Consider the following 18,308-nt stretch of genomic DNA (forward strand, 5'->3'; position numbering starts at 1 on the left):
CTCACCCCGCCCATCAGCCCCTGCGCGCACTCATGTGCGGCAGTGGTGTGACAGTTCGATTTAGAAAGACCACTCTGTGCGGACACGGAGCGGTCTTTCTAAAACGATTATTTTCCTGTAGGGAAAATAAAGATCATTTGACCCAAGACCGTTTGTTTCGCTTTTAGAGCCTGAGTCAGCATCTTATCCTCTTTATTTCACCTTTACTAATACAGTCGTTTTAGATTTAGCAGATGCCCTCTGCTCTATTATCGTCATGGCATGGATCTGCCCTCTAGCTGCTATTTCCCAGAGTATTTTCAAAGACCCCTTTTATAATGCTCTGCTTTCCTAGTTCCAGAATCAGCTTTTCTTGTTCACTAGCTGTAATTTCACTAAATGGGTGCCAAATGCTAAAAATGTGCCCCTCATCACCGATTTAAACGACCCATGTATTGTTTATATTTCTATCCGTCAGGGATTATCAAAGTCATCCTTAATTTGTGTTCAAACTTCCCCAATGACCCAGGGGTTCCCAAGGATGTGCTTGGGAAGGGTCCATACGCGCAGGACCCTCGGGAGGCACCCCAGATCCAGATATAGGCTAAACGGGCTATGATCCGAGATCGTTATATCCCCCATTTGGACCTCAAATATCACCTCCTTTAAAGTTCGAGATTCAAAAATATAGTAAATTCTGGTGTATACCCTGTGAACACGCGAGAAGAAAGAAAAATCCCTGCTCAATCCATGAGAAGCTCGCCACGCATCATATATGCCTAGATCGGCCAAGCTCCTGTAAAAGTGCCCTTGCGTCTGGCATTCCCTCTGCACTGTCCCCTCCCGAGTGAGCTAGACTCCTGTCCATAAGCAGTCACACCCATTACAATAGCCCCCCCCCCTTTGCGAAGTGAGAAGTAATAGGTATGATTCGACAAACTCCTCTGGTCTTGTGATCTTTAGATTTCAATTTGCCTGTTCCCTCTATGTACCTGCCCTCCGGATCCACCAGGGTATTCACTACCTCCAGCCCCAAATTCCACCTACAGAGTACACCCACCCCAGTCACTTCAGTATGTGCCACCGCCAAGTACTGCAGTGGGAACTCTCCATTTCCAAGTCTGAGCTTATCTGCACTGAATAGGTGCGTTGCCTGAATCTGAGCTATATCAACAGAGTGCTCTTTGAATAGATGGAACATCCACTTTCCCCAATTATTTCGCCCGCTACCTTCTCTCCCTCATTGGACACCCCCTTCCCCTCTCAAATGTGCCATTCCCAGCCCCCAAAACTAGAATACAAAGCATTGTTAATGTGAGTTCAGAGCCTTCCCTCTTGAGTAGGTTCTGCATGCTGGACTACCCACCTCCCCCAATCTGATCTGCGAGTCCCAGAAATATTCTTCACATTCCCTTTGCGGATCATCACATTGCATGTGTCTGGTATAGTCGTCTTGGCGGAGGTCCGTAGTCCCAATTAGGGAATTTTCTGTTCAATTCAGTTGCACTACGCCCGTCACTACATTCCCTTCCGGGTCCATGCTGCTTGAAGCGAGTCCACTGTCTGGGGTGTGTAACCATACAGTCCGTCCACTCAGTCTTATGGCTTTTACCGCCTGTTCCCGTGGGCAGCGTACTGCTCTCTCCATCATGTAAGCCAACAACACTCTTAGTTAATCGGGGGTCAGGCGTTTATCTCGCTCGGGGTTTCTTCCCCACCTTTGTCTACGTCCCAGTCTTGCGGTTCCCCTCTCCATGTTGCTCTGGTATAGCCAATTTTAATAATGTACACCCTTGCTCTAGACCAGTAACTACCTGTGGTTGCTTGTTCCAATCAAATTGCAGCCCGGTTGGGAACGTCCACCTATATCTGACATCTTCCTGGTTGAGTTTTTTGGTGACAGGCTTTAGGAGTCATCGCCTCTGGAGCGTGGTTTTGGAAATCTTGAAATATCTCCACTTTTGAGCCTTTATATTCCATCGGTCTTCACTCCCTTGCAACTCGCAACAGATTTTCTTTTAGAGAGTAGCTGTGGAGTTGCAACACAATGTCTCTTGGTGTCGAATTGGGCTGCCCAGTCTTAGGTGGGCCAATTCTGTGTGCCCAGTCTATCTCCACTGGTACTGGTCATTCACTCGGAAACAGTCCTGTAAGAAGGTTTTGTAAAATATCCAACAGCTTCTGTCACACATTACCTCTCCTCGACCGGCTTTCCAAATCTTCACATTTTGCTTCAAGATTTTAAATGGCTCTGTGCAGAGTGTATAGCACTTCTGTTGTTGGTGGAGCCTGCGTCTCCATCTCCTGTTCCTTTTTCTTTGAATCGTTCACCTGCTATCTAAGGGTGTTCACCTCTATCGAGAGCAGGCATTTCTGGGCGAACTTCACCTGGAGACTTAAGGCAGTCCATCAGGTTTTCTTCCATGAAGGCGAGGTAAACATTGCATCCTGGGGAGGGTTCTTGTACATGCGCCATACCTGTGTGCTGCGGTGCTTTCCGCCTTTGCACAAATCTCTCAATGCCTTCCTGCTGGGTTTTCCATAGCATTTCGACAGATCTACTCATTGGTGGCAATCTAGCTCTTTGCTGTCGTCCTTTTGAGAATGGGGCAGTTTCGCCGGTTCAGCAGGCTGCTAGGAGGAGTGATTCTATAGCATATCTCGGGGTTCCCCGAAAAAAGCGCCACGATTCATAGCCATGCTTTAAGATCTGGGTGTGACCCCCATACTCCATCTACTCAGGCATGGCTTGTTCCCCTGTGCACTACAAAGCTCTGTTCTTCAGGTCCCTCCTTACTAGACCCAGTACGATGCTATGAGGCGTATTGCATACACCTAGGACACCCCATCGTAAACACAGAGGGCGCTTACCATGGCATGGCAGTGGACGACCCCTCCTTCCCCCCACACTGCTGCTCCTCCTCCTCCTCTTCTCGCTCCAGTGAGGTTCAGTTGACCTTGCCGCCTCCCTCTGCGTTGTTTCTCAGTCAGCTTTGCCAATCAACCCGTTCTGTCAGGGCTCACCGCTTTGCCAATCAACCCGTTCTCACTCCCAACCGTTTTTTTGTCGGCTCTGCAGGTCGTCTTGAGCCTGCACCACTAACCTCATTTATGTTGAGCTTTGCTAAGGGCGGCCGTACCATCAGCTTCTTCAAAGCGCTCCTCCATTGCCTCAAAATGGTGCCTGTCCCACGACTGTCATAAGTGTAAGTAACATGCACCATAGACTGTGGGAGCAACACCATCCACTTCCCAAGTGTCGGATACTACCATCATACTGCACGCCTCTGGAGCCCCAATCACGACAAGGGGGTCATAACAGGAAACACCTTCAGGCAGAGCCCTAGATGGACAGTTCCATCCCGTCCGCCATCTTGGCTCCGCCCCAACACAATTTGATTATGTTATCACTCCCCACTGTCTGGTGAGAAGTGGCTTTTGGGGTGAAGGAAATGATGTGCTGCATGTATGTGTAGAATTGAGCTGCTGGGAAGAGAAAAGGGCAAAGGGAAAAAGGAGTAGGTCCGAGCAAGTAACTTTGAAATCTAGTAGGGGGTTGAGGAGGTGGTTTTAACCACAGACAATACAAACATATTTCAACTAAATCCATACCTAAGACTACCATACACAATTCGTCATGGGGAACCTCGCAGTGCAAACAGTTGCTATTCGCCAGGCATTCTATCACTCACCATCAAGTCGTTTCCCATAAGAGAAGTCAGACCTTAATGTGATGACGTGCCAGACGAGTTACTTCTCTACAAACCAAAGTTCACACTTACATACACCACAGGAACTACCACATTTAAGAAGCCAGGGTATACAGGATTTTGGGCACGATACTGAAGTGGCGGAAACAAATCATTGTTCAGCCTTCAGGCTCAGTTCTGCAGTTTTAGTTCCATTACCGGTACCTACCAACAAGCCATTTGTGGCGTGCACAGTAACACATCTGGAGAAGCTGTGGTGAATTGCAAGGCCTTTCACGTATGTCTTTGTGCTGTAACCGCCCTTCTCATCCACATCACCACAGAGGTGGAAATGAACAGGATACTGACCAATGATCTGCTGGCCCATGTGCTTGAGTTCCACATTGGACATGTGGGCTGAGGTGAAGTTCTTCAAAATCTATCAAGTATGAGAACAGCAATAGAATCATTAAATGAGCAGACTGCAATCACAAAAACATAGTCAACCATAGCAGTCGCAATCTACTTCCCAATATGAATCCATGGGCTTCATGGCATGAACTAAATTCTGTATAAGGAAATTAAATGAAAGATGATAAACGGTCCCAATTTGCTAGCTTTAAAAAGGAGAGGTTTTATCAGAACACACATCTTTGCAAGTTTCTCGCAGGACAAATTAAAAATAAAAAAAAAAAAACACTGCTTGAGGCATCTATAAACTGCCTTTTTCACACTACCTTAGATTTTTTTTTTAAACTTCTTTTACTCAACGTGGGTTTCTTCCTTGGTCTTGACATGCTGCTTCACAATGACATTTCACTGGGAGTCATTCTAGATTGCTTGACTGGATATGCTCTTCATAAAGGTGAAAGCCTTAAAATGAAACCTACTCAACTTCTTAAGAGAATATGTTCTGATACCTTTATATGCCCACCAAATGTGTCATAGTTGAAGAACTGGCAATGATTGTCACCATAACAGGATGTTTCGGTCTCTCCTTGAATAAGGATGTTCCTGGTGAGATCTCCAACTTCGGCTCTCATGTCCACCCCCTCGATTATATCACCCATGTGAAGGAACTGAGGCTTTTCTATAGGGGGTCAAATTAAAATATCATGTAACAAAGCATAGCATTAAAAGGGTGTCCAATTAACTCAAATAACTGTCATATGACAAAACTTTAGAAACATACTTCCAACACATTTCTCTTTTACAGAGACACGGCATCAATGTAGGATTACAAAATCCTTTTAATGTCTTCTAGACTTAGAAAAACTAGAGTGTTGAATGTTGCTTGAATGTATGTCTGTTAGCAAATCGTGGCATTAAAAAAATCCTTTCAATGCACATTAATACATTTTTTTTTTTAAACTAGCCACTCATTGTGTGGTTTAAAAAGTACATGTTTGCCAGGCCGGTCGACCCAGTGAGTGCCCACCATTAGAGGGCTGCTTGTTTCTAGCCTGGACACATTACTTCAGCAAAATTCGAATTACATGGACACAGAATTATGAAACCTTGCTTCAGGAGAAAGTGAGACTTGCATGTAGAAACAATGGTTTCTTGGATTTGAGCAACATATTCACAAAAGTAATTACTTCTAACTCCTAAAAAGTTAGACCTATTGACCAAGCATACAGCTTCTGCAAGGTTGAGTCCAAATGCATAATCTTAGGCGGTCACAAACTACTAGTCACACAACCAAAAATGGTGTCCCCAGTTGGTGTAAAAATGGTAAAATGTAAAAATAAAAACATGTTTTCACAAAAGTTCACAGTTGCCTTAGACATTTGTGTGAACACAAAATGTACACTTGGATGTTCCCTGTGCAAGTGTTGCAGGTAAGGTAGGAGAGTGAATACAATGTATGGAAATCCAGGACGCGTGGATTAACACATGATGAGCAATGTAAGCATGTTTTGGATACAGAGGGACACAAAGATTCATAAGCTCATTTTGAAAAAGTGTCTTTTGTTCCTGTCTGGCCTGGTGCAGAGTACCATCACATCATAGTGCACCATCAACATTGGGCGAAAGGTAGACATTTTTATGAATCGTGTGAAACCTATGCGTTTCCTCCAACAGCTGTAACTTACCCCGGATGTCTTTGTGAATCCGATTTGGGGTTGGAGCTTACTACCAGCTGTTGGAGCATGTTGCAACAGTAGTAAATTACATGGAACACATGAGTCTCTGTTAGTTAATCAGCCCCCTACATTTTGAAAAAAGTTCAAAGCTTATTTTCCATTCAAGAACTATCCATGATTCTTGATGAAAATTTAAGTTATTCTCTTTGACGAGACTTCAATTGAAAAGTCAAAGCTTCGTTTACGTATCTAAACCACCTGTTTAGGCAAGTCTTTAAAAATTGTTGTTTTATCTTTTTTCAGGTTTATCGAATTAGCTTATGGTTCTACAGATGAAAGCTTTAAAAGAGGTTCGGATTGTTCAATAAATATGTTGATCTATATTTAGGTGATTTACGCATGAATGAGCAGTTTAAAGCGTTGGGAAATGTTATTGACTGTTTCAAAGAATTTTGAAGGCCTTAAGTTCTAAAATGTAATCAGGAGTTTTAAATATATTGGTGTAGTATGCAAAAGCGTTCCACAATTTAGCTAGCTTTTTACATTATTTCCTTACATATTCAAATGTCAACTGGGAGTTTCATAAATGTGTCCAGAATCTTCTAATGGTTAGTGGAGCATAGTCAAGAATGTCTAATTTTACGAAGTTAAAAAAAAAGGTAACAGTTGGAACATATTTAGTTTTAAGTGGTACAGAATTACCAGTTCAAAATTTGATAGAGGTTTTTATAGTAAATCTTGTTGATTTCTCTAAGTAACACAAAGACATGGTGGTTGTTTCAAGTCAAATTAAAATATTGAAGACTTTTTAGAACTCGTTTGGGCATCAATTTATGAAGGTACAATTAAAAGAATGCTGCGCTTAAAGGCATTTTAAAAAGGTGGTATGGCACCACCCAGAAGGAAACTGTCTGGTGGAAGGACAGAACAGAGTCACATGTGGGGCCATGGAACAAGCTGTAGGGAATTACGTTCATGTGAAACAGCCCTTGAAGTACATTTTGCAGGGCTTGGCCACAGCCCAGATGGGATCTGCACTGGTATCGCCGTTTAAAATCATGACGGAGGCGAGAAGAACACTAACCTTGGCTCAACTTTTGTTAATGCCAATTGGGAGGAAGAGAAGGAAGGTCAAAGCCGCAAACACAAAGCATCCTTTGGGAGAAGGCAATGCAAGTGCACCAATAAAGATTTCATAAAAGGAAATGTAGTGAGAGTACATAAAGTAGGGATTAATTTACAAAAAGGTAATCAAGTTTTCAAAAGCTGTGAAGATTGATTTAGGTTTGCTGTACAAGTTACAAACTTAGTGATTTATGTTGTTGTTATAAGAGGAGGCTGTGTAACATTATTAGTAAAATGCAGATTAGACTGTAAGAGGGTTAGAACTCTTGACAGCTCTAGGTTTTACAATGAGAAGATGGGGGGGGGTTGCAGATGTATGATGGGTCGTCGCATTTGTATTTATGTAGAGACTTTTCGCATTCGTATGGCCTCAACACGCTTGTGGTAACAACGCCCTCAAGGACCGAAGTCCAGGTATGGGAACACTCTCAGAAAGGCTCAACAGTGCGTGTGTGCATTTGGCCAATATTAGTTATTAGGTGGGCTGGCTAGGCTCCAGGAAGCAACCCAGGACGTCAGGTATGTGGATGGGTGCTGAGGGAGGGCACAACAGAGCGCTAATGCAAGGGACTATGCATGCCCAGATAGACGGTAAATTATCATAGGTTGTCGCTGTATTCTAATGGCAGAGGTGTTGAGGCAGTGTAAGGGCAAGTCGTTCTGTGTCCAGCTAGACTGAATGTGTCGTAGTTGCAGCTGCTTTCCAGTGTGTGGATGGATAGCCGTGCAATGCATTTATACATATGTTAATCTAAAATGGAGCTCATCTTTGATCTCACTGTGTAATCCAATTGTCTATGTGAAGAAGACAAGCTACCCTGATATGCAATTCTACGCATTATAGACAGGCTACCCTCAAAGCGCAAAGTAGACTGGCAATCTTATACCATCTTCTAACCTTGGATGCCAGGCTGCCTTAAGGTCTGGAGTCCTGGGTTTTTCCTCGCACAGTAGACACGCTACCCTTATAGTCTTACTCTATATCTTCTAAGTTCCATAATAGGTTAAGACGGGCATCTTCTACTGCAGTATCAAGAATATCAGTAAATACAGTAGTAGGAATATGCACCTAGATTCAAAATATCCACTAGTGGGAAAGATGTGCCTAGAAGAGAACACACAGTAGTGGGAAAATTCAGTCAGATTCAGAAGGAACAGTAGTGGGAAGAATGCACCCAGATTCAAAAGCACAGTAGTGAGGAAAATGCACCTAGATTAAAAATACACAGAACTGGGGAAAATGCACCTAGATTCAGAACACAGTGAGCCAAACTAAAATCCTCAATTATTAACAGGACAGCACAGGTGACCCAGCAGAACAAAACAATGTCCATTCCATCAAGGTAGACGGACTGTTCCCATCGAACCAGAGGGGAATAGTTACAAGTGATGCTCACAAACTGCTAAATAAATGCACTCTCCAAGGCTTAGGTGATCAGAGATGGCAACATTAGGAAACACTTTGCACCTCCATTTTCATTCCCATTGCCTTGAAACGGTACAGTCAAGTAACCGTCCACGTTCACTGGGATGGTAGGACACATTCTGCCCAATCCAGATTCACCGTTCACGTTGCGATATCATTTGTTGCAAGGGCCAATGGTCTCTCTGCGACCCTGCAACATTGTAGATTGATACTAGTAGAGGTGGTCCTAGGAGGAGTCACTAGATATGGCTATCCAATTGAAGAAACAACCCGTATATCATCTATACGCAGCTCGCCCAAACTGATGTTTCTGGGGTGGAACCTGAATTTATGACGTCACACCGGGATAAAACCGGGTGACTCATGCTTAGGAGACGAGAGCTCCGGAGGATTCTGTTTTTCTGTTGCGATCCCTGGCATTTTTGTTGCTAATAAAAGACAGTAACTTGGCCCCAGGGCTGGGTCGTCCGTTCTTGTGGCGGGGAGTCTTTGATGGGCGAGCCTGCTGGGACTTTAACCAGGCAAAGCAATCATTGCTCGTCAGGCGATTGGAGCAGAGGGCCAGAATCCCTCGTCAATTTTCCACGATGTCTCCAAAAAGCCTCAAACTCCTGACAGACAGCCAATGGTCCGTAATTAATTTCAGCTGGCTAGCAGATCTCTGCCAGCTACATCTGTCACACCTGGTGCTCAGAATGAAAGCCTGCAAGGGGTTGTTCATACGGAGGTCGATACAATGAGGAGCAAGAAAAAAAAAAGTGGAATGTAGATTTCTTAATGTGCCCCATTAAGATGGGTGCTCCATCCCTTGGCCTTAAAGGGATGCCAATGGTTGATCCTTTAAGGGCTTTGCAGCGAGAACCAGCAGACGCATGCAGACCTCTGGTTTTTGGTGAAGGGAGACAGCAGACGGAGCATGAAGTGCACTCCCTCATCTGATAGAAAAGTAAATTGAAGTCAGGTGTGAGGGGCTAGTCAGGATTCCTCTACCCAGGCACCAGCCATTTTAAGTCAAGGACAGCTGTAGGTGGACTTTATATCCAATGTATTTCAAAGGGGAGCAAGGAGACTGAAGGGCATTAGCAACCATGCCTCCGGGAACTCCGAAAGGAAAAACCAACCCACGCAACAGAAGATTGCTGGGAACAACAGGGCTCGCCATTGGATCTGCAGTAGTAGGCAAATTAGTCATGGCTACGAAGCTTCACCGAGCGATATGCCAGACACCAGTACCACTGGATGAGGTGTAGACTGCTCGACTTCCATTGCCACCATGCTCGAGGACACTATGAGAGCAGCCGATGGGAGCAATGGTTGAGTCAACCCCATGCAAGGTCAGCATGTACTCTGGAAGCAGGATGGTTTTGTGCTTTGGTTCTAGGCAGGCCCCAAATTGTGGTGAAGGACAGCAAGGCAATTAGGTCCCAGCAGCGCAGACTTGCTTGCAGAGTTTCCAGGCCCAAGGCTACACTGTGTCCATCCAGAGGAGCAGAGCAGTCCGAGGAGGATGCAGGCCAATGGTAGACTCATGACTCTTCCCAGCTCCAGGAGTTGAGTAAAGTAAAGCGTACTCTCCCCAGTCCAAGAGGGAGATTCGCTTCTCCACACGGTGGTTGGCAACGCCAATGCTGTTTGCAGCAGAAATCCTGTGACTCTCCTTCATTCATCCATCAAAATTGGACACTTTGCTCCAGTGGTCAATATTCAGAATGGCCGCAGATTCTCTCCATTAATCCTAAATTTAGACTGGGATAGTTCTCAGCCGTCCAATAAAAGGGACCTGCAAAACTGAAACAAGCAGTGCAGTGGCTGTCAAATGATGACAGCCCAGTACCTCACATCTGCCCAGCAACACAACATCACACTAGCATGGATGTAGACTGCGGACAAACAGTCACTCTCCAAAGTTCCAACCAGTTCAGGCCCACAATGCACGGACTGGATTTCCTGCGCAGGAACCCCACAAAAGTGCATGACCTTATAGGGTCATTTCTGAGTGCAAAGGGCAGGACGACAGCCAAGAAAGGGTATGCATGCAAAAACAAGTCTCCGTCCACAAGGACCAGCTATTTGGAGTATATGGTCACTCAAAAGACATTATCACAGTATATATACTAGTGCATGGTTAAGCCTTCACATAAAGTGTGATAGAGGCTCAACTGACACCAGCCTGTTCAGAATACATACCAAAAGTAACAAAATACAACAAAGAAAGTGTCCCTTCATCATTTCACAAGAAGTGGCGTGTGCAGCCATGGAAAAAGGGGCTGGGAAGTGCACCTCCGAACGATGAGAGTTCAGCAGATGCGCAAGGCTAGAAAGACCACTCACCCCAACATGTCAGTCAGATTCCAAATCAATAGCAGATATGCTGGGGGTTTGACTGATGCCCATGTGGGAAAGGTGACAAAAAGAAAAACTTTCCCAAAAGTCACAAATACGTTATATTTGATTGCTGTGACTTGACTAATGGAGGAATGTCCAGATAGTCTGGTCCTTGACAGGCAGAGATGCGTGCCTTATGCTACACTGAGTCTCCGATTCATTGGGAAGGCCAGGATTCCCACAAATCCTCCGCACACGTATCCCTCAAGTTTGAGCTATTAGAATGACCAAACCCTCGCTCTTTTGTCATGATTGTTTATTGCAAATCAACAGGACGCTTCCTTACTCGAACTCAAACTTACAGAACTTGGATTAACCAGCCCGCAAGCTCCACTAATGTGTATTTCTCATCTAACTAGAAAAGGTGCGGGATTGCACAAAATCAGCAAGAAAGGAATCTTGGGTTTGAACACCAAAGAGCAGGTTCCAAATATCCTACAGCTAATCCTGTATGAAAAAGTATGGCTCCCAAACCTACAGGCTTTCCAAACAAAGGCTGTGGCAAGCATTAGCATAAACAGGCCTTCAAAACGGAGCTCAAACCAAATACAAACGACTGAGTCATGGTGGTCAAAAGCAAACTATTTGCAGACCATGGTGGGCAAAGATTAACAACTCCCTTTTAAAGAGATTGGGCAGGAGACGAGGATATGATTTCACACTAGACCGGAAGTGAGGACGAAAACCGGGCAGCGACCCACAGGCGTAGCAAGTCCATTTGAGAAAGGTTCTGCCTCCAGGTCCAGGGAATGAGGGGAAAGCCTGGGTGTTTTGTAAAGGCAACATAGGATATGACCTAAAGACACTCGTTCTTGGCCTCGTGAGTTGACATATCTGTATATTTCTGAACCATTTGCAGTGTAAGTGAGATGGCGTCCTTGGGCTACTGAACTTCCTTCCTGGGCCCAGGGACTTTAAAAGAGAATTATGACTTCATCTTGCCTTAATTTTGTTTTTGTGCTTGATCCAAGGTTATTCCTAAAATTAATATCAACAGGGTCAACTAAAGATGCACCTGGGCTCGTCAGAGCCCATTTGAAACTGATTTTTGGGGTGGGAAAATCAGTCTCAGGCACCAGAGGGGTTCACTCATTATAATGGACAGATAAAAGGAATGTATTGATGGAGTCAATAGCTACAGATTATAACGGGCCAGGCAGCCAGCGGAGAGCTGAAATACTAAATGTCCACTGAAAAGCTGTTAAGCTTTCTTTGACAGCAAGGTGCTAATGTAATTGAAACTGAAGGAAAAAGGCAATAACGCTGTGGCATGCTGCAAAGCCCAGGGCAGGTGACATCCTGAGGGCGTCAGCAAAGGCAGCCTGTAATGAGAGCGCTGCCACGCAAACATTGAATGCAATGAATTAATAAAATATATTGCTTTATGATAAGACTGCCAACATAGGAGCAACTGCTCATGGGCACCTCCGAGGATCGAGGCCCATTTCAATGGCAAATGTTGAAAGGCCCGGGTGCCGTCTATGAATATACATTATTTAAAATGTGTGATGTGTTCTCTGGTTCTATGCCGAGCTTCGACACCACCTTGCTTGTGCCCACTTAGCCTTAGTAAGCCTTTTCCAAGGAAACATTTTCGGATCTCGGAAGACTGAGTTTTAATTCATTTTCAAGCCGGTTCCGATTGCGACGCACGATTAAAAAAGTGTTACCTATTCCGTCATACATCGCCTTCAGGCTTTAATCGGTCAGGGTCATGAAATTGCGGTGTCAGATGTCGTTAATGATTGAAGGCCCATTGTTGACACGTTGCTGGTCTTCGGCCTCTTCCTTTGCACTGCACACAGATTATTTGGTCCTATACAGAGAGTGTGTGCTCTGCATATAGAAAGCAAGCCGTGCATCTTGTCATACCACGTGATGAGCCCTTAGGCCAGAGCATCTTTCTGGTCATGTTGCGCATCACTGGAGATCAGATGTCGCGCCATCTGTTGAACTCTTGCTGCGTCATACTCTGGGCACATCAGAATTACGTGCTTGATGTCTACAGATCTCAATCGTAGAGGGGGCTCTTTCTACGCTTGGCTCCCGCTAGAGTCCATGCTCCCCCGTCATCCGCGCCCCTCTAAAAGCCTCTGGAGCAGGTTTCTGCAATGTTGGCCCTATATAAAACTAATATAAAAAAAATAAAGGGCAAATGTAAAAGTGATGAAACAGTGTATGGTTTATTACACCAGAAGCTGGTCTACGAAAGAAATAAGCTTTGATCAAATACGCGTTGCAGAATAACAAGACCATAGCAGGACATTTCCAGCAGGGATAGGATTGTCAAATGCCGGCAGCAGGCAACCACCCTGGCTGTGTAGCGGCTGCAAAGGTGCAATGGCCTGGCAGCGGAGTCTGAGGTAGGCAGTGTCCCAGTTCTCCAGGCTCTACAACAACCTATCCCCATGAAAGGGAACTCTGCGCTTAACGGGCAGGCACAGAGCAAACCATTTGCATGGATTCAAGGCCAAGCAAGGAGATCTGATACAGCTGATAAACATGGCGTGTGTTAGAAAAGGTTTAGCGCACACCGCAGACATGGGCCTGCCAGCAGTTTGCAAGTTTGAATTCTGCTGCATTTTCCCTCCGATGTCAATACATGGTGTACCACCTTTGTAACACCTGTTAACGCATCACTTAGAAGTGGGAGGAATAAAGAAACAATGTACTATTATTTAAACAGGATCCCTGAGTTCGGGAAGGTGCAGAGTCAATTGTAAAGGACCGTTACAGGGACCACTGTTGGCCGGTCATTGCAGGTTGACCAAATTCAAAAAAACGGGACAGGGCAACGAACGTAAAAGTAGGACTAACTCTTGAAAAAGGCGCTACACCCCAGTAGTGTTTGGAGAAGAAGGGGGTTAAGTGTTACTGTTCAAAGAAACACATATTATAATTAATCACTGTCAACGGAGCGGGCCACAGACGGTGTCGGGAGCACCAGACACTGCACCAAGACACGGCGCTCACGAAGCAAAGTCACGTCAGGGGGCACACTGATTAGTCCGGAGCACAGGACCAATACTGGAGGCACCCAGCAGTAGAAACCTCGACACTGGGGGCACTCAGGCCGGGCTTCCAGAACAGGTGACGACCACGCGGCAGGGGGCCAAAATAACCAGACACAGACATAAGTTGCCGCTTCCTGGGGCTCTGCTGCACGGACTCAAACGTGCCAGCAGAGCCCCTTTTATTAGAGGAGCGTCATGAGGATGTCATGACGCATCCTCGCACACTGCGCAGGAGACACACATGCCCTCAACATTGGGCCACTCGTAACATCCCTCCTTTATTTTAATTTAAAAAAAAACACAACACACTGCAAACGGTGACCCAAAAGAGGGTCTGAACTTATGGTGCATTTCACTCTTGGCACCAACTAACAAACTATTTTAACACCACAGCCTACCAGGTGTGTTCCAGTTCTCACACCACAAGGGGCCTGACCGCGAACTCTAGGACTCAAAAGATGCTCGAATCGAACTGGCTGCTGACGCTGCTGCAGCACAAGAAGAATACGTTTTCCTAATTTTCATCTTCGGCAAAGTCATCCCACCCACTCCTTTGATCTTCAGCCACTTGGACCGCGGCCATTCTGGGGGTCTTCCTCCCTGCACTCTCCGACCCACTTGTTGGGGCGAGGCACACCCGTGCAAAGTGATATGCCTTCCCACACCTCCCACAGATGTGTCCCTTGGCTGAGCAGTCTTGCGGAGGTGGAAGATCCCACTCGCACTGATGGAATATGGTGGCACCGCGGCCAGTCACCTCCTCATGGGCCTACCTGCTTGCCACTTGCCGACGGCTGCCACCTCTTCCAACTTTACCCGTTGCATGTGGGCCTCCAGCTTTAGGTGTTGTCTGGATGAGTCCATGTCCGAGGCCCGCACCTCTGCCAACTCCTGGGCCCGAGTTCCAATGTGTGTGGGAGGGTTAGCACTGGGTCCCTCAGGACTTGCTTGTGCAGCTTCGATGAACTGCAGCCGTAGATGATCTGTGCCCTGATCTCGTCCTCCTCGAAGTTGCCCAGCGCACAAGACTGCGCAATGCCACACATCTTCCCATGAAACACATTGAGGCTCTCCCCTTCCTCTTGCCTCGCGCACCTCATCCTGAACCTAAAGTACTCATTCAGGACCTCGATGGCTATGGCATAGGACTGGTCTCTGGGCCGCAGGGTCCTAAACAGCTTCTGGACAGCGAGTCCGACGGAGTACAGGAGAGTTGGGCATTTTGCTCTTTCCTTGACTTCCACTGCCTCGACGTACAGCTACAGGTTCTGCACCCACACCAACCACTGGGGCCCTAGGCTGGCAGGCCCCCCCATGACATCAAATGGATGGAGAGGCGCGAACTGACCACCCTGCTGACACACCATCTCCTTCTCTTCATCCCCCATGATGGTTGTATGGTGTGACGCAGTCTGTGCTCACTGCTGATGGGCCCAGGGCTGACTGGACCGAGTGGGAGTTCTTGAGGGCGCACAAGCACTCAGAGGAGCCGCTACCCTCTGTTGAGGATTGGTTGGTAAAGGTGATGCAACCCCTGTCCTTTGACCCTGCTGAGCCCAGGTCCCAAAGGGCGCACAAGCACTCCTCGGGGAGCTGCTACCCTTGATGGGGGACTGGGGCCAATGTAGACACACATGGAGTGATTGGAGATTGCCTCTGACCTCAGAGCACCGGGCACTTAGGCCGTCCAACCCTCTCCAGGGGAGGACCCTCCGCCTCCATATTGCCTCGCCATTGTAGAACTGAGGAAAAAGAAAAACACGATATTTCCTTAACTTTTGTCCCGTTGTTCTTGGGCTTCTTATTTTGCAGCCAGCGCCTTGTCTGTTCCACGGGTTCACCGCCACGGGCCCAGTGGTATGGGTCATGCCCCCTTCCTTTGTCTCCCGCTTCGGGCATCAATACCGCAATGTATCACCGCCACAGCCCGATAGAATAGGCCATGCGCCTTTTCCGGGCCCGTGCACAGCCCAGGGCCCAGAGTGGGACTTTACCTTTTTGTTTATTTGCTGGGCCTGGTTGCGGAAGGGCTCTTCCCCATTGTGGATCCCTCACCGGGTTCTTCGATGATGGTGGGGTGTGCAAGGGCCAACCACGGCCTTTGCAGGCCCACCCAGACTCCGCCCTTTCCTTTGTTCTACAGGTCTCTCTCTCTCTCTCTCTCTCTCTCTCTCTCTCTCTCTCTCTCTCTCTCTCTCTCTCTCTCTCTCTCTCTCTCCCCCTCTCTCTCTCTCTCTCCCTCTCTCTCCCTCTCTCTCCCTCTCTCTCCCTCTCTCTCCCTCTCTCTCCAACAACGCAGCTCTCACCGCATGGCCTCCACACACACGCGGCCGATGCCGCAACAACTTCCTCCACGCGGCCATCTGCCGCCTCAGGCACCAGACACTGCACAGGCCCTGGACCACCTTCAGCAGCCTCCGCCCACATGGCTCCTTCACTTGCCTCCTCCAGAAAGGCACCGGTGACTCCCGCACACCGCAAGGCACACGGGACCCAGACCACCTCGTCGCCCATGTCGGGGCCCACCCCCGGTCAATGGGCGGGCCAGAGGCGGTGTCGGGAGCACCCGACACTGCACCAAGACGTGGCACTCATGCAGCTAAGTCCCGTCAGGGGGCACCCTGATTAGTCCTGAGCACCGGACCAAAATGCCACAAAACTGGGGGCATCCAGCAGTAGAAACCTCAGCAATGGAGGCACCCAGGCCGGGCTTCCAGAACAGGCCATGCAGCAGGGGGACCAAAATAACCAGACACAGACGAGTTGCCGCTTCCTCTGCTACGCTGACTCAAATGTGCCAGCAGAGCCCCTTTTATTAGCGGAGCGTCATGACGATGTCATGACGCATCCTCGCACACTGCAGGAGACACAAATGCCATCAACATTGGCCCACTCGTAACATCCACAAACGAACACCATCTTCAGTTGTAAAATGCAGCACTTAATCTGTGCAAGATTGTGCATTCCTGCCTGCCAGCTATGAAGACCTACTACCAAAACGGGGACCACTGCAGTTTCCAATGGGAACATTATCTTGCGAAAGGGGGACAGAGCACTCAATACCGGTCTGGTCACCCTAGGGAGGGAGGGTGGGGCAGAAGCCCAGTCAGCTCAATAGCGTTGCGCGCCTGGGTCTTCATGAGGGCGAGTACAACGCGTGTGACAACACTGTGCTCCTAAACAAGGAGCATCAGTTGAGAGATGATGAAGCTGGTCAGAAGCAGATAAGCCCTCCACTGGGTCAGTGAAAGACACTGTGGAAACTGCGGTGGTTGAAGCTATCCATCCCGGGAAGTGCACCAAAGGGCAGAGGGGCAACACCACCTGCTAAGCACAAAGAGCCTGTTCCGTTGGCCCTTTTGGTCAGATCTCTCCCCTCGGAGAGGAGAGAAGATCTAAACTAGGAAGCTTACGTGAACGAACAGTGGCGGTTACAGAGAAATCCATAGTCAGGCTTCAGGCTGTTTCAAATCAGAAGACGATGACTACACCCCAATAGAAAGGGGAGGGGAGTCAGCAGGGGTGAGGGCAGAGTGGAAAGGTAAAGGAAACATGTGAGGAACCGGTGAAAAGGACGTAGTCCGTAACAGGAAAGAACGGATGATATAGTGGTGCCCAAGAGAAACAAAGATGCGGTTATTACCGATCCATGCACAACTCAAACAAGGATCCAGCCACCTTCCACAAATTACAGGACAAAACATGCCCAGTGGCGTAACACACTCTAAGGCAAAGCCCTTCCTAACGGCCCCTAAAATAAAGAAATCCATAGTCAATGAGGATGGCAAAGGATCAAACACTGGCTTAGGATACTGAGACCGTGTCTGCAAAATCGAGGAGCACTTCCATTTAGCTCAGATATTGGTTATTCTTACATATGAATGTACGTAAAATATACCAAGGGCATACCCCAACATTGTGCAGCTGCTGGCAGCACCCAACAACCTTGGTGACCCCACCATCTACCAGTAGGGTCTGGAAGGTGACTGCATCCGACACCTGCCTGCATGCTTTCTCTCACACCGGGGCCCACTGCAGCCGTTAAAATACACCCCGCAAATTCTAAGAAACTCAGCCTGAAAATGATAGAAGGGGTGGGACTATGCCTACGGTGTGTGATAGGGGGGAAGATGGGGCTGGGTGCCTCCCACTCTTCCACCCAACCTGTCAAACAGTCCCTCTCCACTGTCATTTGCAAGCTCTGTTTGATAGAGGGGTGGGGCTTGGAGCAGAGAAAGTTTTGAGAGCTGGAGTTGGGCCCTGGATTGGGAGGGTGGGGGCGTGGTGCGAGGTGGGTTCAAGGCAAGTGATCCAATACCCTTTCAGACGGAGATATTTTTATTTTTGGTGGTAGCCACTGTTAACCCCCTATGTATTAGGGGAAGAACAACACAGATGTGCTGGGTCTTCACTTTACTTTACTTTATTTAACTAAAGGACCTTGGTCCTTGTGGCTCCTCTTCCTCCCTGGTGCTGTGTCCTTACAGGGCACTCACCAACGTCGCACTCTCCTCACAACACCTCCCCCACACATCTCCTTACGTCCATCTCATATTTCTTCAATGAGTCTGCTGGGTCTTTTTAAAGTTAGTCTCTGCCGGTG

The 18,308-nt window shown here is 47.4% G+C and overlaps 1 protein-coding gene across 1 annotated transcript in view; it reads right to left on the bottom strand.

The window, feature by feature from the left end:
* Positions 1-18,308, bottom strand: part of CEMIP2 (cell migration inducing hyaluronidase 2) — a 473,131-nt gene that overhangs the window by 257,911 nt on the left and 196,912 nt on the right. The window contains exons 7-8 of the mRNA XM_069625802.1: positions 4,589-4,758; positions 3,898-4,107 (exon numbers count right to left, since the gene is read on the bottom strand). Of these exons, the coding sequence (XP_069481903.1) occupies positions 3,898-4,107; positions 4,589-4,758 (380 nt within the window). The remainder of the gene's footprint in view (positions 1-3,897; positions 4,108-4,588; positions 4,759-18,308) is intronic.

The sequence above is a fragment of the Ambystoma mexicanum genome, chromosome 6p (assembly GCF_040938575.1).
Source record: "Ambystoma mexicanum isolate Mex_15411 chromosome 6p, UKY_AmexF1_1, whole genome shotgun sequence".
Taxonomy (NCBI): Eukaryota; Metazoa; Chordata; class Amphibia; order Caudata; family Ambystomatidae; genus Ambystoma; species Ambystoma mexicanum.